At 44.6% G+C, this 27,610-nt stretch overlaps 1 protein-coding gene and 1 non-coding gene across 8 annotated transcripts; both read right to left on the reverse strand.

The window, feature by feature from the left end:
- Window positions 1-2,062: 2,062 nt before the first annotated feature.
- On the reverse strand, window positions 2,063-27,555 carry PTCD3 (pentatricopeptide repeat domain 3). 7 transcript variants are annotated; one of them, XM_045519525.2, is made up of 26 exons: window positions 27,414-27,509; window positions 25,653-25,722; window positions 25,527-25,563; window positions 21,868-21,913; window positions 20,867-21,036; window positions 20,044-20,112; window positions 19,463-19,567; window positions 17,820-17,943; window positions 17,510-17,560; window positions 15,861-15,976; window positions 14,322-14,377; window positions 13,123-13,210; window positions 12,664-12,724; window positions 12,336-12,421; window positions 11,485-11,629; window positions 10,746-10,796; window positions 8,864-8,953; window positions 8,544-8,572; window positions 7,577-7,683; window positions 6,628-6,706; window positions 6,437-6,527; window positions 5,525-5,610; window positions 4,876-5,024; window positions 3,355-3,396; window positions 2,797-2,955; window positions 2,063-2,526 (listed from the first exon to the last, which is right to left on the reverse strand). In XM_045519525.2, the coding sequence occupies exons 6-26, from the start codon at window positions 20,065-20,067 to the stop codon at window positions 2,436-2,438; spliced, it is 1,830 nt and encodes a 609-aa protein (XP_045375481.2). In that variant the 5' UTR covers window positions 20,068-20,112; window positions 20,867-21,036; window positions 21,868-21,913; window positions 25,527-25,563; window positions 25,653-25,722; window positions 27,414-27,509; the 3' UTR covers window positions 2,063-2,435. The 7 variants fall into 7 exon arrangements, 6 of the variants coding, with proteins under 6 accessions (XP_045375481.2, XP_010957243.3, XP_045375480.2 ...); XM_010958941.3 differs by lacking the exon at window positions 20,867-21,036 and having other exon boundaries at window positions 25,653-25,705; window positions 27,414-27,555; XM_045519524.2 differs by lacking the exon at window positions 20,867-21,036 and having other exon boundaries at window positions 27,414-27,508.
- Window positions 3,795-3,930, reverse strand: LOC123618080 (small nucleolar RNA SNORD94). The gene has a single exon (XR_006726449.1). It is a non-coding gene; the product is annotated as a small nucleolar RNA SNORD94 (small nucleolar RNA).
- Window positions 27,556-27,610: the final 55 nt, after the last annotated feature.

Consider the following 27,610-nt stretch of genomic DNA (forward strand, 5'->3'; position numbering starts at 1 on the left):
GGGCACTGGATAGTTCCTGGGGTATGTTTGAACCGGACTGACATACAACCCAGAGAACTTTCTTACCTAGTCTCTGAAGATTAGAACAGTTGCCATGTTGGGTAAGCAAATTCCTTTTATGTTTTACTCCATGAAAATACTGTCCATGTTTTTTTCCCAAAATTATCATCAGGCTTTTCCGTGTCCACATTATTGAAGAGGCACTTTAATCTGAGCAACGTATCTGCAAATTACTAAAAGAAAGGGAGGGAGGGTTGGTTTTCTGTTTCTGCAGGTGTATGCCAGTGCCCGACTTTGGACTGTCCCGTTCACTTCTGCACGGCACCTGACCTTGTCCTTCGGTCCGTTCTGGCACGGGCTGACTTGTTCATATTCCTTATCTTACTCCTAAGTGGATTCTTAATTCAACAAAACACATCGCGTTCTCTGCCGGGAACTGCGCGCGCTGTGATAGCCTCTGCAGGGAGAGGCACTCGGTACCTGCGGACCACTCAGCTTTCACTAGAAGCTAATGAGGTTCTAAATTAGCCTTTCTTCCCCTTTGCAACAGCATGAAATTGTAAAACATTAACTTGCTAAAGCTGATTACTTACCTATTTGTCATATTAGAAGTGTTTGTAATTTTTCTTTTACTCATGAAATATGTAAAACATTACAGATTATAAGGAAATCTAAATTTCTCTAGGAGCCCAGGAGTAACTTCCGTCAGATGTGGTTATCTGCGCTCACAAGAAGCAATACTGAGCGGTTTACTTTAGCTTTGTTAAGTCAAAATAACGAAGACCACTAGCTTTTCATTTCAGATGTTCTTTTAGCACATCTCCCCCCGCCAGCCCCCCCACCACACACTGGGAAGCAAGATGCTGCTGAAAAGGGGGCTCTGCTGTCCCGGCTTTGATTTCTCCTTGTCAGGACTGTAAGGCTCGACTCTTCCTGAGGTGCCCCCAGCAACCCTTCAGGGAAAGGGGCCTTTACTTGGGCTCAAAGAGCCTGCTTGTGGGTTCCCAGTTCCACTGCAAGACTTGGAGTCAAAGGAGCAAGGCTGGGGGAAGGCGAGTGCAGCCCTGGGCATTCCGGGCAGCTTCTCTTCAGCCTGTCTTCCTTCAAAATCCAAGTAGAACGTTGCGCCTCTGCCACTGCCAAGGCTCTCATCCTCTCCCCGTTTCAGCCTCAGACCAGGCTGCCTCCCTCCTGAGTGCTTAGGACAACGTTCCTCAGCATTTTAAACTCATGCCTCCATTTAATTAACATTAAAACTTGAATCTTTGCCTTGATAATGGTCTAAAGTTTCTAAGTCGGTAATGTAACTAAAATGTAAATTTGGACAGCCCTTCTTAAGGCACCCTACTTCTATATTCTTTAGTATTAAACCGTCTGCTTTCCTAACAGGGTCTGGATAAAAGCAGTCTCCAAGCCTTACGTGAGCTGTCCCACCAGTTTTAAAGTGACCTGGATGAATTCAGTGCAGAAGAGCAGATAATTTAACATAAAAGGGAAATAAAAAGGATTACATTTCAGGCAAATCACTCTTCATCAGGTCCAGTGGTCACCACCTCCCTGAACCAAGGCTAAGCTGCCCTGGGTTCCTTCCCGTTGATGCGCAGGGGCCCCGAGGTGGGGGAATCTTAAACTCTGACAACCTAGGGGAAACCATGAAGCACCAGGTCCTGGCCAGAGGATGGCCAGCGGAGATGGGGACGGGCACGTACGTTCCACCCAGCAGGTTAAGGATGCAGCTGCTTACCTGAGAACTCACGGGATGCCTGCGTAAACCTGGGAGTCAGATGAGAGCGAAGCAGCCTGTGCCAGGAGCCCCGCGGAGCGCCCGCACACCTCCTGTTTGCTTCCAGGACCCCCTGTGAGCCACAGGGGTACGAGGCTCCGGACCAGCTGCATTATCAGCCATACGCAATCAGGTCACGGAGACACTGCAATCCTTCTGTCCTCACAAGCCCTCATTCAGATCACTAGGTGCCAGCACACAGAGATGAAGCACGCCCATGCGAGCCCCACGCCTAGTGGAAGACCGGCAAGAGCCACGTAAAAATGAAAACACGCAGACCTTAGTCACAGCATTTATTTAGTCTTCGCTCTCCCAGCTCCGCAGCCTGAACTGCCACTGCTGTCTGATCAGCTCTAAGGCGCACAACTTTTCACAGCTAACCATCCCTGAAGTTAGGCTACCGCCGACCCCCCTACTGACGTGAGCGGACAAACGCCGCAGGTGCGCGGCGCTGAAGGAACAAGCAGCGACGGCCCTCACGGCGGGGGCCCAGGGGGTGACTCGCGCTTCAGGGGCGGTTTGGTTTAAAAAGCATTGAACCTAAGTCAGTCCGTGCTGGATGAGTGATACGCGTTCTGCTTTCCTGACATTAGGGTTAAACGTTAACATCCCAGCTCTGAAGTGTAACCTCGGCAGCTGGGCCAGGCCACTTCTATTTGCCTTCACTGCTGTCACTGTCGCTGTCACTGCTGCCATCACTGCCGCTGTCGCTGGTCAACGCAGTCTGGTCTCCCAAGACTTCCCTGTAAGAAAAGTAACGGAGGGTTACACTGCGGCTCGGGCAGGGACCCCACAGCTGCCCTGGACCAACACAGGAAGAGGTTCCGGAAGGCACCTCTGTGAGCCTCCCTGACGTGCATGACAGATGACAAACACCACAGCCGTGCACTCTGACTTTCTGCAAACCAGGAAGGAAAGTCGGGGCAGAAAGCTACAGGCGACTGGGCAGACTGACAAAGGGTCCGCCCCATTTTATGAGCCTCTTTCTGGGTGATGATACAGGACCCACTCACTTTTGTTCCTGGCTGGGTGTGAGCTCAGCCTTTACTCTCTGGGTGAGGTCTTCACAAATAGGTAAGCTGAAGGCGCCCGCCAGCTTCACGACCTCCATGGCCTGCTCAGGGCTGCGGGACGCTGTGGCACTGTCCATGAACTCATTCAGCAACTCATTCCTGCAAAGAAAGGCCAATGGCAACATTCCCCAACCAAACCCGTCAAATATCTTATGCGAGATTTAGTACTTTATAAACTTCACACAATCCTCAGCAGCAGCTCTGCAGACAGCCACGTGAAGTCTGACTTCTCTTTAAAGGGCCAAAGAGAGAATGATTGGCGGTTCAGTATGCCTTCACTGAGGATCCAACGGACCCCAGTGCTGTGGTCACCGCGCACAGACGGAAACACAGCACTTGCCTCGGGACGCCCTCGATGGGGGGGCCTGTCAGAGAAGTGCCCGACAGCCACGGCCGAGGTCTGTGAGACAACTCTGCCCCACCACCCCGCACCCATGAGGGTTAAACCCACGCAGAGAATCAAGGATGTGCCAGGCAGGCCTGTTTGCTTCAACTTACCTAGGGATCTTATTATGTTTCCTGAAAAGGCCCAGCATTTTCCTGTTTGGGATGAGACAGGAAGATTATGACTATTAACAGAACAGAAGGCACCTGAACGACCACAGCTGTGCTTCCGGGTGGAGACGGCGTGTCCTCCCCAAGCAGAGGGGAAGCTCCCAGTGACACCCGTCTGGGAGCTCCGCTGGCTCCCAGCCCCGTCTTTACATCAGAGTTGCCCCCGGTGCTTCAACTCCCACCTCCCAAACTCCAGGTATGGACAAGTTTCACGGGCAAATCTGATCTGTTGACAGAGTGGCTGAGAACCGCTGGGCTGTACTGTGCAGCGGAGAATCACTCAGTCCCCCGGGGAGGGAGTGTCCCACGTGGGCAGCGGGCAGCTATGCTCTCTTCTCTCACAACCCAGCATGAACGTGTGCCCTAACGGGATGTACGGGGAGCAGGCTCAGATTCAGGCACCGGTCTCATGTAGGTGCTCGCCCCGCTCCTGCCACACGCAGGACAGAGGAGAAACACATACACTCAGCTCCCATCATCAGCTGAGGTCCGTACCCCTGCGCCAATCATCACAGCCTGACTCGTGACAAGTGTGTGGCACCCTGCGAAGTGTCAGCAAATGCAAGCAGCAGGTGTTTCTGTCACCAGGTGTGCAGCAGGCTGTGTGTACGACTCACCACCAGGTAAGACCAGCTGAGGCAGCAAAGCCTTCACCAGCTCTTCCTGGAAAGAGCGAACAGCCACATTCTGGACTGACAATCAAATTAAGGTCCTTTCTTATGCCGAACAAGCAAGGCGCAACCACCCACCCCCGCCACACCCACTGACTCTTAGAACACACGTTTATACTCCAAACAAAATACAGCGGAACCACCCAGCTGTGACTACCCCTACAAAGTGTTCTTTCTTCTTTTGCTGACTTCTCTACTTCTGGAAAAACGAACACGCATAAGGTGTCCATTCACACACACTAAACATTAGTGTAGGAATGGAATGTGGAGGAAAACACAGAACAAGAACACAGCGGCACAAGCCAGAGCCGGGCTCGAGCCAAGGCCAGGATCAGGGAACACTGGCCAATGCCAGTTTCCGGACGTCCCGTACGCAGCCCACGTTTTAAGCTGGGAGGTAGGCGGGAGCATCCACAAATGAAGTACCTGAATAAACCAAATGCCCGAAACATTTTCAAACTGAAGATTCTTCGATCACTCTGTTCTACGTAAGTGATCAGAGAAGTGACTTGCCCAAGAATACAGAAAACAAAAACGGGAAGAGAATAAGCCCACTGAACCGCATCCTCTCTCACATACACTGTGAACACTGGTTCTTCTCCCAAAAGTCTGCTTTTTAGTTGCCATTTGGAAGTTCCCATAAAAAACTCATGAGGTAGAAAATTCATTTGTCTCCTTATAAACTACACATCATACGGCCAAACTAGAAAAACTCTACTGACCAGGGTCAATGTTCTCTGCGATCCAAACACAGAAGCCCCGAACTCACATACGTGGTATCTGCTGGACTCACCAGGCCTCCTGGGTTCTCCCGGCCCTTAGAAGCAGGACAGCGATACAGTTCAGGCAGTTGACTGGCCACTCGGGAGCGGTCTGTCTGGCATCCTGGATTTCGTAAGTCGATTTGATATCTGCAGCACAGTCAGCAAACGCCACCTGCAGCTGAGAGGTTCTAAGACTCAGCAGAATTGTCTAACTGGTTTTATAAGAATTTAAGTTCAGGAGACCCCACAGGACCGTTACAATTGGAGCAATGCGTTTTCCCATTGGAACACATCATATGTACAGCACATGCTAATACAATACTTTAAAAAGAAGTTTTAAGAGGCACCCTACCCGGGGGTAATAAACTTCATTAGCCACATTTTCCAAACCCAACTATGGGTTTTCTTTTTAGGTAGTTTTTTTTTTCTTACAAGGCAAGCTGCTATTGATTGTCAGCACAGAGAGAAGCCATTTTCAATGCTGCTTGCTTTGGGCTAGAGGAATGACAGTGGTATTCGAATGGTTAGGTATGTTCAGATGTGTAAGTCAAATCTGGGCTTAGATGGCAGAATCTCCCACAGTGAAATTACCCTCAGCAGGCCCTCAGTGCTAGAAGATGCACTGGTTAGTACGCGTCTAACAATGACAACAAAACCTGAGTGTGAACACAGCCTTACCTCCGGTGGATGACGATCCCTTGCCATGAGCATCAGAATCTCTTCTTTCAGCTCATTTCGAAAAGTGTGACCATATTCTTTACTATCTTGAAAAAAAAAAAAAAAAAAAGAGCAGTGGTCACTGGCACGTGAAACAGACCCTCTGTGGCCGACCTCTGTCACTCGTATTTGGTGGGTGAAAGTAAGTTGCTGACGCTACATACTCCAGGATCCCAAAAAACTGGCAGCATGATTCGTGGTAGAAAAGGACAAAAAGGCAGTGAAAGCCAGTGCCAGTAACCTGCTCCCGGACAAGCGTTCACACAACACACGCAGCGCACTCAAGCATCCGTCAGCTCCACACGCGCGACACTGTCTCACAGCATGTGGGAACACGGCCATCAGAGCAGCCCTGTGACGGAGGAGGGCCAGGTTACCGACTGTCTCATGGCAATTTGAGGCAGACAGAAACTGACTTTACGATCACAGTCATTTAGCGGACGAGAGACAGCATCCTCTGCAGCCAACTTCCACAAGCGAGACACACACACAAACCCAGTCACAGCTGTTTTCTGGAAACCTGAGTGTCACTGGTGAGCAGCTGAGCCACAGCAATGCGACATGGCACAGAGGGACAGACGGCTCGGGCTGTGGGTGAGAGTTCAGGTCTGCCAAGCAACGAACACTGAAGGCACAGAACAAGTGCCGGAAACCCAGCCCTTTCTTGTCAGGAAGGAATTAATTTAGGTCATTTTCAGCACATTTTTATTCACGCAATCCAATACGCAACAAGGGGCCCTGAAGTAGACCTCAACTAACACATTCAATTTAGTCAAAATGGCAGTTTTCTTCCTTAACGATGTTAACGTGCTTGTGAATTAAAATGCAGGACAGTAAGGTGAGGTGGGTCTGGACAGATAAGCTGAAACTGACCTTTCCAAATCTGAGGGATCACCTCCAGCCGGTTGGCCACGTCTAATGCTTGGAGAAGGTCTATCAGTGTTTGGGAATGGGGAAAGAAGACCTGACCAAGAGAAACACGAGTACGTTTTTCAAGTGTTAATCGGCCACGACACCCACAAGCACGTCCACGACGATAAATGGGGAGTAACGGGTCATCTTACTGAAGGGATCAGGTCTTTATACCACTTCATGGTGACATCAATTTGTTCCATTAGACAAAGCAAATTAAAAAACTTGGAACTGCAATGGAGAAAAAGTACAGTCAGTCTAAGAGCCCCGCCTAACGACAGGGGAGTAATTAAACCACAGTGCAGGCGTGATGCATGTTACACAAAATTCAGTCACGATTTATAAGCAACAAACAATTTCACGTTGTGCGGGCCAGCACTTGACCCAGGAGGCGCTAACTGTGCTTTCTGGACTTCCCAGTTAATACCTTCTTATCCTCACTGGTCACTGATGCTGTCACCTCAATATACTCTCAGCTTGTATTTTAGAGAGTGAAATGTCACATTCATTTTAAAAGCATTCCGTGGGGAAGGGTACGGCTCCGTGGTAGAGCGCATGCCTAGCATGCATGAGGTCCTGGGTTCAGCTCCCAGTACCTCCATTAAAAATTAAATAAACCCAATTACCTCCTCCCACCCCCTCCACCAAAAGCATTCAATATGAAGCAAGGATGTAGACACAAAGAAGAGAATGATCATGCATCTATCAAAGGCTGCCTCCTCAAGTTCCTGTTTTTATCTGCCTAAAAGGAAACCCTTTTAAGGGGTCTCTTTGGGCTCTGGTATCTTGTCTTCAAAAGCAAAAGAGGCTGTGACGAAATCTTTAGGGACCCACCCTGTTAAGAATCAAAAAACGTAAAATAGAAAGGTGCACAGGGAAAAAAATAAGCACGTTTAAAGTGTTACAAACGGCAGACCCCAGACTCCTCAGTTGGGAAAATCAGTGTTACCACTGCATGAATCTCCAAGTGTTCAGTTAGCTTAAGTCACAGACGTGCTGCCTAAAACCAGAGGCGAAACAGGAGGGCCACGTGCAGAGCTGACTCCTGGCTGCACACGGATGCTTCGTTAATGTAAAAGAATACATTTCCAACACACTTACTAATAGAAGTTACGCCGATGATCGGATCCAATGAATTTCCGGTTGTCTCCGGTGTTTAAAAGGTCATGTACTTGGTAAGCAAGCTCCAGATCTCTGAGAGATGAGCACTGAAAATTTACAAACAGTGAAGGAGCACACTGTGCCATCCTCATCGGCCAAACAGTGGCTCATCACATAAAGAAAAAAGCAGTTACCTACGCAAATATATATGCTGATTCAACACACTGGTTGACAGCAAATCAGTTACAATTGGGGGAAAAAAGTCAAATCACTAAATTCTGTGAAATCCAAAACAAATTTACCTCTATCTAGTAATTACATTCTGTATTTAGTAATTATATGAAAGCACGTGGTCACATGCATGAGACAGACTGCTCACGCCAGCATCACTATAGTGGCAAAACAAAAAAAAACAAACAAAACCCAAACCCATGACGTCAGTCCAAACCTCATCCACAGGAGATTTAAGACCTAAGACTTCACACCTATGAAATACTGCACTGCTGCCAACAAACCAAATACTACGGAACCGTGCCTGAGTGGGCATCTCTGAATACCCAGAGGGAAAACCTGGAAGGACACAGGCCAAAGTGCAGAGCAATTATCCGCTAGGAAGAGGACATGCTAATTCATTCTGAAGCTGCTTGAAAACTTCTTCCACGACTAGCATGACAAAATGAAAAACCAAAAATAAAAACCACCATCTTCAATTTAAAAAGTTACCAGTAGGCAAATATGAAATATTAAGAAACCTTATCTGAAAGAAGGTATGAAAAAAGACCAGCTATACCATAAACACAGGGCAGAAATGTGACTCTGCAGGCATTTTAGAGGAGTAACAAAATCAGCACTAACGTCACGAACAGAAGAGCGAGGAAGCAGCAGAATCAGGAAGCCCCCCGCCCCCTGATGGATTTAGGAAATGGGTAAAAGAGAAAAGGACAACTAAGCAAGAAATGGTACTCACCACCCTCATGGCCGACTGAAAGAACATATCTGAAAATCAGAGTTTACAAGGGCCTTGGTTACTATGGATAGAACACGTTTTCAAGTCAGTAACATTAAGAAAAATTCTGGCAACAAAACTGCCCACATGTAAAATAAACCTAAAGGAATAAAAACTCGAGGAGAAGCGGCATACAGCAGGCGCACAGACATTTCTGCTTTCTCAGAATAATCACCCAGAAGACGACTAAGCTAAATGCAACCCTGTCCTCATTATAAGGCTCTCCCTAGCCTGGCAGACAGGAAACCAGGCTGTCCCACCCAAGCAGTTTGTGTACGCACCGTCATCTGGGTCCTCTGGAGAAAATCTCTTCCCCGCTAGCTGGTCCATGATGTCATAGATTATGCGGGATGACCCTCTCGCAGGGCTTTCTGCAGCACAAGAAGGCAATGGGGCTTTATCATGAGGCCACTTCCTACACAACCACCAGGTGCACAGAACGAGTCCTACGGCCACACTTCTCCTGCCCCTGCAGCCTGGGGCCCGGAGCTGGCTGGGCACATCCTTGCTGGAGGCACAAGTGCAACCCTCCCTAAGATCCAGGACAGCTGCGGGCCTCTGTGCGCTCCCGGCAGACTCTGCCTCTCCTCAGTATTTCATAAGGCCGACTTACACTGAAGTGCGAGGCAGACAGACACCCTCATCGAGCCTGCATACACGCTCAGAAAACAAACATGCTTTTGCTAAAAACATTTGTGTTCCTTTTAAGTATAATCAAGATGAGAACTAAGAAAAACTGCAGAAGAAATGCGGGCAGTCCTTAAAAACCACACAGACTGAGTACTGACAGGCCAGAAAATGCACCCACGACATTTCCAGTCAAACATTTTGCATTGTTTATCCACGTTCCCTCCCTCACCTAACGTGTGCTGGCGACAAGTACTTTAATGACAGCACAGAGGTACTTGTGAAGTTCCTCAAGCATGTTTCCACTTGTCAGAAAACCTAATTATTCTATTGGTTAATCTATTTTATGTGTCTTCTTTTTCATTATTTTAGGCTTCCCCCTTTGGGTAGACTCCTAGAAATTCTTATTTCAGGCAGCCAATTTACGTGACTAAGACAAACCAACAGCCCTCCCTGCCGTGGTCATGGCTGCCCCTCAGGACGCACAAGCACCACTGACTTGCCACCACGGAACCAGACACCCGTGATGCTGCAAACAGATCAGGCTTTGGGCTCTGAAATACTAGTTTCAGCACGACACCAAGGTTGAAATTTTAGAAGATAAAATTACCATGGAAACTAGTTTACCTACTTCCAAGATAAAGTCAGTCAGCTGCCCCTACCCCTACCCACAAAGATAAAAAAACTTCCCTAGGGTGAGAGTATAGATTTTGTAAAACTAGCCCTCCAAAATAGATAATGAAGGTTTTCTGTTGTTTTCGTATTTAAAGCTTATCACAGGAGGACTAGAATTGTCATTTCTTAACCCAGGAGTCCTTTCTCGGTTTGGGGCAAATGGGTTAAGAACCAACAGACTGGGAGTGGCACCCGTGCCTCCCCAGCTCGGGACAAGACACTGTGCCTAATGCATCTGCTCACTACCCCTGATGGCATTACTCAGGTAAGGCATCCAGTCCCTCTCCACACAGCTGGTAAGTGGCAGAGGTGAAATTTCAACTCAGCTGTGCCTTGCTCCAAAGCCCATTCAACAGAGCACAGCTGACCTAAAACTAGGTGGTAAATGGAGCCTCAAAGTTCTCCCATGAGGCTTCAAAATAAGGTTAAGGTTACCGCGGAGCAGCACCCTCCAACAGCTGCCTGCAAAGATGAAAACGTTCTGTATCTGCATCACGGAATACAGTAGCCAGTAGCCACAAGTGGCTACTGAGCACCGATGCGATGAAGGAATTTTAAATTCTATGTAATAGCCAGGTGCGTCTAAGTGGCTACTGTACAGGGCAGCACAGCTCTGGAGAGCAACAGAAGTCCAAACCCAAGTTCCTTCTGACCTCAACTGTCCACCATCACTGTTAGTACATGAATGACCTCCCTCCCCTCCAACTCAAGTTTTACATCACAAAGATTACTACCCTCCAGAAGAACTTTTTGCTCAGGTTTCAGACAATGTGATTTTTGTGAACCGTTTGGTCTTAATTCATATGCAGTGAGGTTAGTCTAATTTCTACATAAATGAACGTAACATAATGACGTACATACCATGTTGATAAAACAGCTGAATAACATAGTGATACGTGGCAAGCGAAGGCTCTTATATTACCAGGTAGAGAAAAACAAACAAAAAAAGACAAGAAAGAAAAAAAAAAATTAAGTCAAACACAGCTATACAAAATACAGCTACTGAGGCACACTGAACCAAACACATGCTAATGCTGGTACTGAGGTCAAAGATGCACTTCTGCCCCTCTGAACACATTTTCCAGCTCCCGTGATTAATGTAAAGGTGGAAAGGTGTCATATAGATTGAATTACTTTTACAAAGTCCAAACACCTATTATCAAAACATTACAGCTACTGTACAGTACTATGATCCTTCACTTAATACTAAGGCACATGGAAGTGAACTGATGCCCAAAACCATCTTCAATAAATTACTGAAAAACATACAAAGCACTAGCACATAACTAGGTTCAAGACCAGAACTATGCTAAAAAATGTCACGAGATTTAAAACTAGCCAACTCTAGCGAATAATTCTCCTCAGAATCAAGAGAGGCATAAAACAAGTACCTAAAATACTAAAAGAATGTAACTTGTTGTACACAACACGAAAATAAAGGCGCTCCCCCCATAACGAATGCGTGCAATTAAAGTGTGCCAGATGGTGGAAAGGAAATTTCCAACTTGTTACGCAAACAGCACAGGAGTTTACGGTCTGTCTTTTTGCTTGTCTGGCCCTGCCTCAGTCTTCAGTGAGGGACACTAGGACACACTCCCACCTATTCCGATGGCGTTCATTTCCCGTAAGGTCTGTAGGGCTGGCACCTTCCCAAATGCATAAAACCTTCGGAGACACTTCAGAATAGTATTAAAAGTCTGTAGATTGGGTTTCACATTCTGTGCAACCATTTGTTTCAGCAGGTCCTAGTTGAATCAAAAGCAGAAAGTATTTTTTATGCCCGGGTAGGTAATTAGCCCAATAAACTAATAAAACATACTAAAAAAAGAATTTGGCTGTCCGCCTACGTCTAAAGCAGGTTAATAAATACATCCCCGATTTACAAGTTCTCTAGTAATAGCAGGACCGGCAACTGCCCCTTAGCGATGCCCCCCCATCAGTCAGCCCACGTGACCAAGGCATCCGACTGTCTTCAGCTGCCTAGTGCATCTGAGACGGAAGCAAAAGAACAGGTGAATGGATTCTCTTCTCCTTTTCCACACGAGCAGCATGGTATAGTATGGCGTAGTGTGGTCTCTATTCCTGTTATTTCAACCGAGTGATTTCAGTTTTTTAAATCTTACCTCATAAATTTTTTCAATATATCTTATTTTAATGAAAAAACAATTATGAGAAATAAGTGAATAAAGCAACTCGGGTCTTCTCAGATTCTAGCTGTACGACTAGGTTAGATGCAGCTACAGCTACTTAAACAGGGCAGCAGGAAGGGCATGGACAGGTACTGCCGGCTGAGTGCCCAGCACAGCGACTGCCAGGAAGATGCTCAGTGAATGCTGCCTTCATCCCATGTATTCCCAGCAAAGGATATTTTAGGCCTATCAGAGGACAGAATAATTACCTTGTAATATTCTAATATATTACTCCTTACTATTATTTACTGCCATTCCTTACCAATATATTATTCCATTTTTCTTCAAATTTCTCATTCGCCACCAATGCTGTTGCTTCAATCAATGAATTGAAGGTGTGTACATCAGCTACAAAAGAGAACTACTTTAACAAAATTTGGGGTTGAAGATTAAAGGCAAAGTGGTCAAGCACACGTGTCCACAAAACTAGAAAACTACTACTTTCTCTGGCTCTCTGCTCCTGCTTCAATCACCAATGCCACAGGAAAAGATTGAGAATGAGCCAGTGACTGAGGCAAGATCCTAAGATTTCAGATGCTGGAGAGAAGGAAAGAAAAGGGATGACAGGGGAATTCTCTAAACACACTTACCACGCAGTCTGTTGTTCAATAACTCAGTGTACAAGTTCAATGCCTGCGTAGGAGCTCGGTGCTGGAAGAGGGAAAGGATGAAAATTAAGCACCATCAAATCTGTCTGTTTAAGAAATATTTGCATATCTACCATTCTCAGCTTTGAGAACACTGCAGCAAACAGACATGGTCCTGGTTCTCAAGTGCATCCACTGTGTGGTGGTTCTCTAGCGGGGCAATTTTGCTTCCCAGGTGACATTCGATAATGCCGGGAGACATCTGTTAGTTGTCACAGCTAGGGGGTGGGAATGATGCGCCCCTGGCATGCAGTGGCAGAGGCCAGGGAGCTTCCTAAACACCCTCCAAGGCCCTGGAGAGCCCACGACAGCAAGTCACCCGGCCCCACCGCGGACTGCTCTGAGGCTGAGAATCCCTGATTTAGGGGAAATTAAAAATAGGAATATAAAAATAAATGTTACCTTCACCATTCCTCGGATCATTGTGCAGTAGGAATGTGCATTTTTCTCTGGCATTAGAGCAAAGATTCTCTCAGCATTGTTGTTTGCTCTAGACACAAGCGAGCAAATGTGAACCAATGGAGACAGGAAACACCAGGGAGAGCCACCACAATTTATGCCCCTGGTGCTGTGCTAAGCACTTCATGCATAAAATTCCAAGTGATTCTTGCCACCCAGAGGAGAGGGAGATACGGTTATCGCCATTTTGAAAATGGGAAAAGTTGAGGCTCAAAAGCCTTAGGTTGTCCAAGGCTTTACAGGCAAGTGGCAGAACCTGGACTGACAAGGTAAGTTTCATGAAAAAGGAATATACACTCAAGGTATTAAACAAAGAGCAAACTGCACAGCAGGGTACATAGTGAAGTCTCCCCACGCTCCTTCAATCAGACATAGCTCCCCAGAGGCGACCAGACAAGCGGTATCTCCTGAATCCTCTGAACTCTTCCAGCACGTGCCCGCGTCCGGTCCCAGCACGCCTACTCTTTCAATCAATCAACATACTAAGTCATACGAACCATGACGCGCCGTGACTCTCCCTGTTGCCAGTGTGTCTCAGAGTCACACAGAACCAGGACTGGGCCCTTCAACCCAAGCTCTTAACCACTGTGCGGCATTATTAGCATCCACTGAAGAAATTTAATTTTATCACTTCAGAAAAGATTTCCGATATTAACGGTAGCTTTCAACCCTGGACATCCCTGTGAAACACCTTTCCTCTATTCAGACACTTCTACTCAGTTAAACTCTGAAATGGCAGGCGGTACTCACATTTGTTCAGAAGTGCGGAACACAGTTTGCTGGCCAGTGGTCTTAATTTAATAGTGTACATAACATAATCAAAAACCTGACCCTTTCAGAATCAGAGGTGTTATTTCAAGGTCGGACTACCGATGAAACCACCAAAAGCAGCGCACCGTGAAGGTTACACAGAGTTTAATGGAAAAGAGAGAAATCAGGCGCCAATCTGGAGCTGCTGGCTGGAGGTAAAGATCTCATGAAAAGATCATATGAAAAGCAACTGTGACGTTTACATTATATACTGAAAACAAACTACATTTTAGATTACAGGATCACATCTTCAGGGGGTGATGAAGAACGTTCTGAGCACTGTAGGAAACCACAGTTCAAGGTTTTCAAGGTTCTAATTACGTGTAACGTACCTCCAAGTACTGGTCTTCCTCTTAGATTTCTCACTGTTTCCCACAGTGGCCTCTTCCTGAAATGAACCATCAACAGAAATAAGACAAAATATGACAATGGGATGTGTTCTCCTAGTTAAGACTACTCAAAACCAGTAAGGAAAAGGCAATCTCAGAAGAGCAAAAGAAACACAGATCCAGAAGAAGGCAAATTTATTAAGAAATACTCATTTCTAAAGTGTAAATCAGATCGTTCATAGATGAAAAGTAAATCCAGGCTTTACGACGACTGACAGCCCGGAGACAGAGGAGACCAGTGCCCTGTGCGGCCCAGCCCAGAGAGGGAAGCTGGAAATCCAAACAACTCAACCCGTTGCCTCAGAGGCTACATCCGTGCTGATTCATTATTAGGGTGAAAGCAGAAGGCAACATAGCTGGGTACGGAGTACACTTAATGGCTAGGACTGACTCAACAAAAGCTACGATTTTCTAAAAAAGTAAGACTAAGTCTTGTCCTTTATCTATAAACCCAGCTGTGGGGTGAGGCTGACACAGAGCGGGGCAGGTCTGGCTGGTGCTGCCCAGGTCAGCGCTGGCTGTGTAGCTGGGGCCGGAGGGGCAGGGGCCAGTCAGGTGGGGAATGAAGGAGAAGACCCTGTGGAAGGCAGGGTGGGACCGCAACCCACTGCCCGTGCACGTTGTAAGACGGGCTTATACCCTGTACAGAAATAATCTGTATCGAGTGGAGAAAACTTACAAAAGACATAAACTGAAAGAAAAACACCCGTAATTCCATCACCCAGAGGGAAACACTTCATCTCTAATATGACTTTTCCCCACGCATATTAAAGGTTTTTTTTTTAATAAAAATGGAAGACATGTGGTCGTCTAGCCTCGTTTCCCACCTTCCATCCCCAGATAGACTTACACCAGCACTCTCAACCGCCACCCAACACCACCACCAGAATTTAATCACACACTACTGGGCATCTAGTTTGCTCTCAACACTTTGCAGCTTTAAGTATAAATATCATATTATGAAAATGCCACATATATGTCCCTGTTCACCAGATTCAAAGGTTTCTTTGCGATCTATTTCTAGAAACGAAATCCTTGAACTGAGAGGGAAGATGTGAATCGTATCAACGGGCCGGCCCTGAGCACGACACTGCTCTTTGCCCCCAGGAGAGCGTGCTTAGTCCTCTCTGCCCTGTATGTGTGAGTTTCTGAGGAGGTTGGGGCCAGGGGCTTGTTCCCCTGTGCCTTACATATCACACTGTCACTAGAAGGAACCACAAAGGCGTTACCCAAACATTTCTGGTCAAAGCTTTGCCTGCACATGATAGGCAAGATCAAAATATTTTAAAGGAGGGAACCAGGGTTAAAAAAATTGTTTAAGTACTTCTCCTCTCCACATCACTTTTCATGAAGGCCACACACTGTACCACACATCTCAGAACAAACCTCTTCTACTGTCACCCACGGCACAAGAACCCGCCTCACTCTGAGAAGGTATTACCACCAAAAGAAACTTTAAAAACCACTGCCAAAAGCCATTACCAACTCTTCGGATCGTTCCTGTTGTTGAAAATTATAATTAGCTGGGGGCTCTTGGTTACCATAGTAGCATAATAAATCCAACAGACGGTTAGTTGTTTCCAGAGATACAGTGGTTCCTGTAGGTAAGAGAAAAAGGGGAAGAAACCTTGAAACATCCAAGAACTAAAACCCAAGAGATTAAAATTCTTCACTTGTTCCAAGAACTGTGGCCTTCTTGGCCTCACATTCAGTGTCACCCATCACTTTCTCAGTGGACGAGTGTGCACTTCCCGTCAGCTTAAACACCTGGAGTGATGCAGACAGGGACACAGCCCCTATGAACAGTGCTGTGTGACAGGAAAGATACAATACAAGACCAAGTCTGACCCTGTGCTCATTTATTTCATGCACTCATATCCCTGAGACACTACCTCATGGCTCTAACTATCATCTCCTAACGGAACGCTCTGCAAATGACTGCCACTTAGTCCCTGAAGCCCAGCTCCATTTTCACAACTGCAAGCAGAACCACTCCACTTGGATCCAGGCCCTCACTGACCCACTTGCCCAGAAATACTAGCGTAAATGTCTCATTACAGTAGCCTTTTAAAAATTGTTGCTCATAACATTATGCTTCCATCTTGACACTTAACAAGAGGGAGAAAAGGGAACAGAAAGAAACATGAAATATAATTCAGTGTTTTAAAAGAAAAGTAACTACAATCTTCTAAACAAAATATATTGACAATAAAAATGCCTGTGAGGAAACTTAAAAGCCCAGGAAAGAGCAGAGCAGAGTGGAGAGAACACAGACAGTGGAGCGGAACCTGACTCCTACGTGGCTCTGAAAAACAGCTTTTAGTCCATTTCCTTTATAAAATGATGACAAGCACGCCAGCTCGTAAGGTGCTGTAGAACTGAATGCCTAGCGAAGCGTGTGACACTTGTGAGGGGCTTGGTAATAAAGGTTTCTGCCTCCTCTCCTGGTATGTTGTCTCATTCCGTTGCTCTGAGTTATGGGTCTGACATACTGTCTTTAGAAATGTTCACTGGATGTCTGTACGCATGTGCCTAGTCCGCAGTGTGTAAAACAGAGGAAGACAAGTCTCAGTGCTAAGATGTTTATCACATTCAACCAGCAGAGGGAAAAGGCTCCCTAAATGACACCTGCATCAGCAATTCATCTGCACACCCAACGCCTTAACAGGCTATACACCATGATTCTCAAAGAAAACAGTTTTCTGCAAATGTTTCTTGCTGTGTTCAAGACTGTACTGAGTGATTCGGTCCAGTTTCTATCTCTTGCATGTCTGGTTGCTTTTTATCGTAAGTCACTGAACAGCACTCTGGATCCCATAAACAGTACTGCTGCCTATGTCCACGCTGCTACAGGTGTATTCTCATGGGAGCTTATAAGCCATGCGACCTGGATCTGTACTCCAGGAGGCTCATCCAGATCTGATTCAGAGCTGCAGGATGTGAGAGACAGAAGCTCTGAGGAACTAAGTGGCTCTCTCAAGGCCATGGTGCTGGTGAGTGCCGGAACTTACCCTAGCCTCTAATCCCCCAGCCCAGTGCTCTTTCCTTTATGAGTATTTCTATCTTGTTTGCTTTATACCTTCCAAACATACTTAAGGAGTATACGAAATGTGAACACAGTATATACACACCTGAGGTTAAGAAACAGAAGCTAGGGAAGAACAGCTGTGTGACTTCTCTACCTGTGACACAAAGCAAGAGGACAGCACGCTGACAAAGCTGGAACTCAACCTCACCCACAATTTTAAAGGAGATGCTAATGGAGAACCTGAAACATTACTCAATAAACTATTGAAAATACAAACACAGCCACTGGGCAGTCAGTACAGGAGCACTTACAACATTTACTCACTACTGCCTGGCCCACGACAACCACGCACGTGACTGCAGCCCACGTCCAAGCCCACATTCCCAGGGGAGGCTTTAAACGAACTTAGTCACCTGCTTGCAAGAGCTGATCAAACATGTCCACAGAAGCTTTGACTTTTTTGAGCTTAATTCGTTCCTGCAGAGCAGCCTCACTTATAGCTTCAATCTGAGGTTCAAAGTACTCAGGCATTAAGCACTACGAAAACAAGACGGCTAAAATTAGTACAAACAGGACAAGGGGAAAAGGTAACCAAGTAGGACAAAATTTTCATCACCAACACACCAAAATAACACTTCATTGCTCCAGCTCAGGTTTCATGCACCAGACACCATTTATCATTTTAACATGAATGTCTTTGTAAGGACCATAACTTAAATCAAAAAAGCCTCTCCAGTCTCCAGAACAAGATTATTTAGCCAACTCCTAGCTTGGGGAGGAAAACTTTAAAGCACCCAAACATAAATATTTAACCCACATCTGAAGAATCCTATTTCCAACTAAATTTCCCAACTTAAAGCTGAATTTACTATTTTCCCCTTCCTAAAACTACCCTTCCTCCTCTCCTCCCAACCTTGGATAAAAGTGTCAGAGCACACCCGGTTTCCAAAGGCAGAAATCTTTCATCCTTGACAGTTCTTTGAACACTCAGTATTGCCAAGGTATGTCTCTTTTACCTCACTCACTAATTTACTCAAATACTGACTGAATGCCTACTACTTCCCGCCAGGCACTAAGCTAGACACTGGGGATAAGAGACAAACGTCATTCTCTACCCTCAACATGCTCACCATCTAACAGAGAGAACAAACAAGGAAATAATTATGATGCAGAGTGAAGGATAAATGACACAAGAGAGCTCAGAGGTCTGAGGGTGCTGCCGGCCACGGAGGCAGGGGATCCGTGGAAGGCTTCAAGCAAAAGGGAGCTAAAGAAAGAGTCACTCCACGGCTGCCACTGTCTTAGTTCAAGACTTCAGTATTTTTACGGACACAATCCAACTTCCTAACTTGTCCCTAAGAGTTGCTGCTTGAGAAGCATAAGGGGTGTGTCTGGGTCTGCGTGTGTGTTTTGCAAAGCAGGGAGATGTGAGGGAGCGGTCTTAGATATAATGAGCCTGGAGTTACTATTCTCACTAATGAACTCAGGAGGGCAGAGCGCATGCTTCGCTCCCCAGCGTGTGAGACACACTGAGCACAACGCCTAACGCCCAGCAGGCACTGCACCCTCGCTCCTCATGACTACAGAACAGAGGTAGCTGGAGACACAATCTAGAGTTCAGAGCAGAGACATCTAGGACAGGTAGGCAAGAATGCCAAGGGGAGTCTAAGGGTCGTTGAAGCAGGAAGATTTTAGACAGAAAAGAAGAGAAGGTGACCAAACATGGAACCCTAAGAAACACATCAAGGGGTAAGGAGTAGACAGAAAAGCCTCCGAGGGAAACTAAAAGGGAGCAGTCACAGAGGTAAAGATCCTGGAGGCTGGTGACATGGAAGCCAAATGGGGAAAATAAAATGAGGAGCAAATACGCACAGGCATTAAAAAAAGAAAAAGAAAAAGAAAAAAGGTTAGTATGGTAAGCAAAGGTAACTATACACATTGGAACACTTTTCATCCAAATATTGCAGGGATTCAAACAGCTACTCAAATACTAGCCATAAATGTTTAATTTACATACACATAGTGCTACTTGAAAACTGCAGTTATCTCTCCTTACCGGTATATGAGGTTCAGCTATATCCTTCTGAAAATACTTGGGGTATGAATTAATAACAAACTTCGCAGCGTTCTCCCCGGACTTCTTTGCCAATAAAAATGAATTCTATATAAAGGAAAAGATTGAGAAATATATTGGTATTTTATGTAATTTAGACTCAAGATCAAAATTACACACTCAACAAGAATTATTCTCCCATCTAAAAAAAAGAATGCAGTAAGACACAGAACCCCAACTGGAAGTGAAATTACAGTTACAAAGCCACCTCTGCTACTGAGCGTGACACGATTTCAGGTCACATCTCATACTCAGCTTGAGGTTTATAAAAACAATGCATTTCAACTCAACGGATTGCTTGAGTGTGAAAAAGCCCTAAGTATTAAAAATGCAAATCAAATACCCTCTCCACAGTTAATCCTCTAAAACTTTTTGATAAAAGTAGTTAAGGATTTAGAAAATCCACCAACTTATCTACCAGCACCTATACTCTTTCCAGTTAAGTTACACGCGTACTCTTGTGCCCCAAATAGCAAGATAAAACACAGTACTAGAAAACAGAAAAGTGACATGAAAATACTCACAGATTCCATGGAGGATGCCGGCATAAGGTAAGGATCATCTTGAAATGCATACGGGGCAGCTGTGGTATCCTGTGGGGGAGACACAGAAGTCTTCTTGTGTGAGGTTCAGCGGGAGAGGGGTTTGGTTTTAGACGTGTTAAGATCTTTATCACGCATTCAGGTGGAAAGGTTCCCCATATCCGCATTGCTGTCTTTTCTAAAATTTGCCTGATTATGTCACACCACTGCTTTGAATCCTTCCATGGACTTAAATAAAAATCCGAAGTCCCTAGTGCAGCATCCATGCTTTCCTCCCGTCTCACTTCTCCACCCCGCAAATTCTCGCTCTCCCGACATGAACTACCCAGTCATCCCACACCCTGCGCCTGCGCTCACGGTGCCGCCTCTGCTAGGCATGCTCTCTCCTACCGCCGTATCCTCGCTCCTCAGCTTCCAAGCATCGAGCCGGTATCAGCTCTCCTGGAAGTCCTTCCCCAGCCTGGGGTATGTACCCCCTCCTCAGGGCTCTGCAGTCTCCCTCTCCGGGAACTATGAAAGGACTGTGTCTTAACTCTACAACCAGCACAGTGCCTGGTAAGCACTGTGACGGTAGAATATGTGGTTACCAAATGAATGAATGAATGACTATCCCTCGGATTTTAAGGGCCCAAATTCAGACAAGTCAGACAACTGTACACATAATTCCACAACTTTTTTTTTTTTTTTTTTTTTGACATGAGGGGACCCTGGACCATTCTCAGTGGAAAACTGAGAATAATCTCAGAGACCCATTTCTCTAGTCTCTCATTTCAGGTGCCTGTTCAAGGATAAGTGAGCTGAAGACCTCAGTCTTGCTCGTGTGGAACGCAGCACTTGAAAACCCTTCCTCAGAAGCTGCCTGGGCACACCAGTGCACGTTTCACCAACAGCCCGTAGCCTTAACATCGACAACAGAAGAACAGTTCTGAAAATCCGTGCTAAAGGCCTCAAGAAGGTTCAATATCCACATGGACACTGTGGCCAAAAAAAAAGAGGACTTTATTTTAGACACTGCTGAAATTCAAAGTACAACAATCAATCAGAGTTCCATTTCTGAGACATGTATCAGGGCTTCAGTTTATCCACCAGACTACAAACTCTATTCTTGAATTGTCAGGAGAGCAAATTATTCACAAACGCATCACTGAGATAGTTGTACCAACAGCAAAACGGCACCCGCCGAGCATGCCCTCTGAGCTAGGCACTGCCCTAAACCCTTCCACACGTGCCAACTTAATTTTCAACAAAACCTCAAGGTTTGGAGCTATAATTAAATCCCCATTTTATAGGTAAGGGAACAGAACCATCAAGAGAAAAAGCCACTTTGTGATAAAGATCACAAAGCTAGCTGTCAGCTATGGAACAAAACATCTGGCTCCAGGATCCAGATCTCAATCACTGCATAAATTCCAGTGTGGTGGGTGCACTATTTTCAAAACTGGTCTATTGATCACTTGCATTATAGTAACACCCCCAAACTAAACCCCCAGGAACGTGCATCTCAGCAAGCTCTCCAGCGATTAAGGCTGAAGGTTACTGGCACAGCATAAAAACAATGAGCCTGGAGACAAAAGACACGAACTAAGTCAAGCCTTTAACACCCTAACTAGCCCGGGGCCAGTCGCTTTATATGCTTCAGTTTTCTTCTCACTTTTTTTAACCGAAATGCTTCGATTTCCTTATTTATCACATGAAGGGACTGGACTTGATGACGTTCTAGATTCACACTCGTGAATCATGAAGAGGTATGAGCACTAAATGTATCATTAGGTGAGTCAGACACAAAAACCTAAAATCCCTACTTACCCGGTGGACTGTGGACGCTAGCGCCTGGAGAACGGCCACTTTGTCCCTGAGAAGAGAATCACAAGTTAACCCTCATCAGGGCTGTTCACACCCACAAAGCGAACAAGTGATTCTCCCCCCAGAATGGCCTGGCCAGTGACACAGTTCGGGTCTCAGGTAAAGCCAGTTCTTATCTCTCAACATCACGGGAATAGTAACAAGTTAGAAAATGAGAAAACTGTTTAGTTCTTTTGCCTAGAGGTGGTTAGTACACGTTCCCACCACGCTCTGCCCACCTCTCTGGCCTGGTCCCTATCACCATCACCCAGGGCTGGCCACTTCCGCCCTCATCTCATAAAACCATCTGTCCTCAATCCTACTTCCTCCCTCCATCTTCCTATGCATTCTTACTGCAGCTTTCTGCAATCCTCTCACCTTTACTATCTAAATTGGGTGGCTGTCGATTTAGCTATGTATGGGAACAAATCACAAATTGCCCTCTGGACTTTTGAACCAGAACCTCCAAGTTCTATGGAGAACGCTCACGTGCCTTCTTACTGAATTCCTAGAGTCCCAGATGATCCCGGTATGGAACTGCTCAATTAGATAACCTTTGTAAGAACTTAAGGCCAGCCACCCACTGTGCCTACAAGTAGAGACCTTCACTGAACTACTGGAAAAGGAGGCTTCACTGGATAATTAACAAACAAAATAATTTGGTTTCAAATTTATTTTCACTTCTGTGTTAGATGTAATGCGTTTCATTTCCAAAAGAGGAATCAGAGTAAATTTAATAAACCATAAATATTGTTCTAAATAAAATTTAACATAACATTCTTAAGTCATCTGAAAAAAACAGAAGAACATACAGGAAATTTTTTATTATGTCAAGACTAAATAATTCCCTGATGTGGATTTTCCAAAATCGTACTTATGTAATTTCAGCAAGAGAAAGACATTCTCCCATCTCTTGGTATCCCCTAACTCTCACCTTAGCATATTTAAGCCTTATCAAGTGAGCTTATCTTCACAACATACTGAACAAATGCCAGTGAAAAAAAATGATGACGTTCCAATTACTCATTAGTTCTTTCTAAAGGTTTATGATTAAAAGCAACTCAACCAATACATTATATTTAACAAAAAAAGAAAGAACATCAGAGGTTATGACCCTCCCCCACTCCACTGTGAGCTGTTTGGTTTACATCTCTGGAACTTTTAAAGGTTACTTACACACACATACTACCCCATAAAAAACTATATACTACCATCCTAAATATACCCTTCTGTAAGTTTGATTGTATTACCCATGTCACTACATGTAAATCTAATAAATTCATTTATATGTTACATCGTATGGTAACTGTTTATTATTATCCCCTCACTTACCCATGGCATTTGGGCTGTTTCCACTTGCTACTATTCCCAAATTGTAAAGAACATTCTCATCTACGTCTCTTTGGGTATGTACCCAAGTGATCCCCTAGAATGGCTAACCAGTAAGGTATGCACATTTTAAAATTATGATTCCGCCAAATTTCCCTCCAAACTGTTGCTCGAATTGACTGTCCTATTGACAAATGTATCTGAGTGCCTGTTTCTTTGTATCCTCTTTTTGGAGTTTTAACACCCATTTCTTTTATGAGCCCAGTTAACTGCCTTTAACCTGCCACATTCGTGTATGAGCACTCATGGTGACTCTCTACAGTTTGCTGAAGTCCTCTACGGCACCTGTGATCTGTGAAATCACAGCCTTAAAAGATGCTTCTCTAAAATCTGGCAACAGAAACTCGTAGTCTTAATGGATTCTTCCAGGTCTAAAAGCACGAATTCCTGAGCCTGGACCATTTTTTCTGCAAGGGGACAGATAACAACCATTCCAGGCATTGTGGACCACAGAGGCCCTGTGGCGACTCCTCAGCCCTGCCAGCGCAGCACAGAGGCAGCTGCAGATGCTACGTCAACACAGGAGCGAGACTGTGTGCCAAACAATGTAACTGACACTGAAATAGGAATTTCATGTAATTTTCATATGTCCTGAAATAGTCTTATTTTGACTTTTTTCAACTATAAAAAACTGTAAAAACCATTCTTGGCTCATTGGCTATAAATAAACCTCAATTTGCTGGCCAGTGCTCTAAATCAACTAACTTTTTTCTCCTATTCTAATAGCATTTCTCACAGGCCTAACTGCATGGTCTCCTCCTACCAACAGACATAGTGTCATCATGTCCGCTCTGCTATTTCCTGCATCTGTGGGTCTCCTACTTCAGGGTTCATATGAGTTACCTGCAGGAATATGCATTTTAAACAAAATTCCCAGGGAATTCTGATGCCAATAAAATAATCTGACCCATTTTAAGGTGCAGCTAAACTGTATTTTCAGTAAAATTCACTTTGATTAGTGCAACACAACCACTCTTGATTATATTGTCTTGTGTAGCCTTTAGTCCTGTGTACAAAATTACGGACACACGTAGTACGAGTTTAAGATATGAAACATAAAATATGCACGTGATTCAACTAGACTGTAGGCCGTCTGAACACACCCTCATACACCCCCTCTTTCGTATTCCCTGTAAGACTTTCCTCAGAGATGGAGGCACCCTGGGTGGGTGAAGCTCACAGACCTCAAATGCCATTCAGGAAATGCTCCGCTCATGCAGCATATTCCTGCTTTATCTTGGCTCTGACTTTCAGGCCAGGGAAGACAAAGCTGAACCTGAACATATCCATGTAACAAAATACTACGCAGTCATTAAAAATTAAAAGCAGAGCGTGGAGCAGTACAGCTAACAAATCAACTCTGCTAAACTAAATATGTGTGTATAATTTATATAAAAAGGTTATTTCTCAGACATTTAAAAATAACAGCTACTGTCAATTGAGATCTGATTATGTGACAGGCACTGTTCAAGTGCTCATTTAATCCTCTGAGGCAGGTACTATACTATCCACGTTTGACTATGATGCAGATTAAGTAATTTGCCTCTGAGCAGTGTGATTGCTGGTGATTTTGTTTTCTTTTTGCATGTTCATTTTATCTCAACACCCTTTTGGCAATAACCATTAATTACTTTTGTAATTTAAGAAAGCCTTTTTCTTTTTTTTTTAAATTAATGAACCTGAGTCTTCAGGTCATACTGAAAAAGGACCCGGTTTTTTGAAGGACTTTTAAATGCATTCAATAATGTCATTACTATATGAACTTTTGTGAAGAAGTTTTAGTTCTTAACTATTCCACAAATGTTGAATAAATAAGGCAGGTTAAGGATCCAACTAGCAAAGTAAAAAAGCTAAATTTTGTAGTCCACACCATTCACTTTATCTCATTAAAGACCATCAAGATAATACTTTAGTCTGCTCTCTCAATAATGTAAGAATGTGTTTAAAAAAAAAGGAATTATTCTAATAATGATGCTCATGATTAACTATTTTTATATAAACATTAACCCAACCTAGTTTGGAAAGTCTCTAACCCCTTAAGTAAATCTCACTCCCCACTCATTCACCATTCTCCACCTTCCTCTTCTATGATCTTTACACCCCAGAGCCCCTAAGCATTTTCCCCTTCAACGGCCCCCTCAAGAATGCTCCCGCATTGCTCTTCATGTCACTGGCTCCTTACCTAACAATGTTCACTCAACCACTTGCTGAATGAACAGCAACTGAATACTCACCAAGTTTTCTTTTTTGGAATAACCACCTCTTCAGTCCCTTAATGTGAAAAATAAAACAGTGAAATCAGTTTCCCAATACTACTACAACAACAAAAAAAATGGAGTAACTTCAGTATTTTTATATACCTGTTACATCAGCTCCTTCAACCTTTGGCAGGGCTGCACTTTCAGAATAAAATCTGCCAAAAAAAAAGTCCTATATTATGTTGAAGTTTCCACTTCACTTCCATCTATGTGTGTTTGAACCAAAATTTTCCAATTATTATGGATCAAACTGAATAATTAATTTCAATGTATCCTAAGAAGACATGGCCTCAACAGCAACTTCAAAGCCATTATAGAATAGATACAAGATACAGACATAATATGGCTAAAATTTTTTTAAATCAGGCAATCTCATTAAAAAAAATCAGGAGAAAAAGGAAAAATTTAGTAGCAGGTGGACATTTGAGCAGCTGATCTGAAATATAAGGGACTTTCAACTCTGGGAACCTAAAACACTGAGGTTACAAGGGACAATTTAATGGGCTCCTGATTTTACATGGATAATGCCTTGATGATAATAAAAGACTATCCTACTTAAAGCAATTATGACAAGTTATGAAACTAAGATCACGGTCTCTCATTCCACGTCCTCCAACAATCAGGAATATACCAAATATATACATCCTGATTTAAACTTGGAACTACTGATATTATTTTTTAACCCAAAATATACAATCACTGACCCACGACTGAGTTTTTTAATGTTCTGATCTCACTAAAAAATACAGTCAACATTCTACACAGGTAATGGACAGTATCTTGTGTATTTCCTTCCTAAATGGCACTGATACCATCAGAAAATTGTCAAGAAGTGATCACACAGAAAATTACTTCCTCTACTGGTATCTGGTCTCAGGCAACATTTTAAAACAATACTTGTTCTAGGGATCTATTCTTTCAAATCATGCTGCTTCTCATGATGTGCATGTGTAGGACACGCACACCTCTCGTCTTGTGGGTGAATGCCGAGAGATGCTGCTGCTAAGGCAAAGGAAACGGGTAGAAAAACATCAACACTGGGCACTACTGGAAAAAGGGCTGGGATTGAACAGCAGGTTTCTGCAGTACCAGGTGGAGCGTATTCTGTTTTGTGAAGAGTTGAGGGAAGGTATTGCATGTTAAAGGTATCTAAATTACACATCTCACTCACAATTTTTCGCATGGCTATTTACTAGCTCCAGGCTACACATAAGGAAACTTGTTTACTATCACTTCCCAAAAGAAATGGCAAACATCAAATCTAAAATTAGGTTTTAACCTTTCACAACAAACTGCTGCCACGCATACTTCCAAAATGCCACCATTTATACTGGGGGGGGGGGGGGGACGGGACCACACAAATGATATATGTAAAAAACTTTAACAAGCACAGCAATCCTATTCAGATTGTGCTCAGTTTTTTTAGACTTTCCTGCTTTTATGAACACCTGGATAATTTCTTTGGCTAAACATCCCTACAACATCTATAATACACAAACTGACTTTATTTTGGGAAAACCTCATTTTCCCCGTTCCTTCCGGTTTGTGAAAATGGATAAGGGCAGATACAATTTTTTATTTCTTTAAAAACTTGTGGGGTTGCTAACAGCCACACTCACAAGAATGCAGGCTCCACAACATCGGAATCCTAATCTTGCCGAGAGTCAAAACCCCGGAGAAGGGCAGCCATGGAATAAACACTCCACTAACAAGCGCGCTCGGAGCCCTTACTCAAGGACGCGAGTGCGCGCACGTGCATTCCGCTCCATCGTAGCTAGTTCCCTAGCTCTTGGGGGAAAAGGGGATGCATGGTACTAAATTGACCCCGAAATCTTTCTTATGGATTCTCCAACCTTCTCTTACCTGCTACTGAGGGCGCCTCCACAGAGACCTGCCTGCCGACCCATTAGCGGTAGGCAAAGCCCGCAGCGGAGCCTCAGCCAGCGAGCCGACGCTACAGAAGCCATCTTTGGCGTCTTCGCAGAGCATGCTGGGAAGGCACGCCCACGACCTAAAGGAGGGGGGGAAGTGGGCGGGGAAAAAGGCGAAAGCAGTCCTAA

The sequence above is a fragment of the Camelus bactrianus genome, chromosome 28 (assembly GCF_048773025.1).
Source record: "Camelus bactrianus isolate YW-2024 breed Bactrian camel chromosome 28, ASM4877302v1, whole genome shotgun sequence".
Lineage (NCBI taxonomy): Eukaryota > Metazoa > Chordata > Mammalia > Artiodactyla > Camelidae > Camelus > Camelus bactrianus.

What these genes read in the sequence shown, in the direction of transcription:
- PTCD3 (XM_010958941.3), bottom strand. Translation starts at nt 27,517, where the DNA reads ATGGCTTCTGTAGCGTCGGCTCGCTGGCTGAGGCTCCGCTGCGGGCTT. An exon ending in TCAGCTGTTTTATCAACATG is followed by an intron (nt 8,954 to 10,745) that starts GTATGTACGTCA and finishes CTTGTGCTGCAG; the next exon opens with AAAGCCCTGCGAGAGGGTCA. An exon ending in ACACCCAGCCAGGAACAAAA is followed by an intron (nt 2,527 to 2,796) that starts GTGAGTGGGTCC and finishes CTTTTCTTACAG; the next exon opens with GGAAGTCTTGGGAGACCAGA.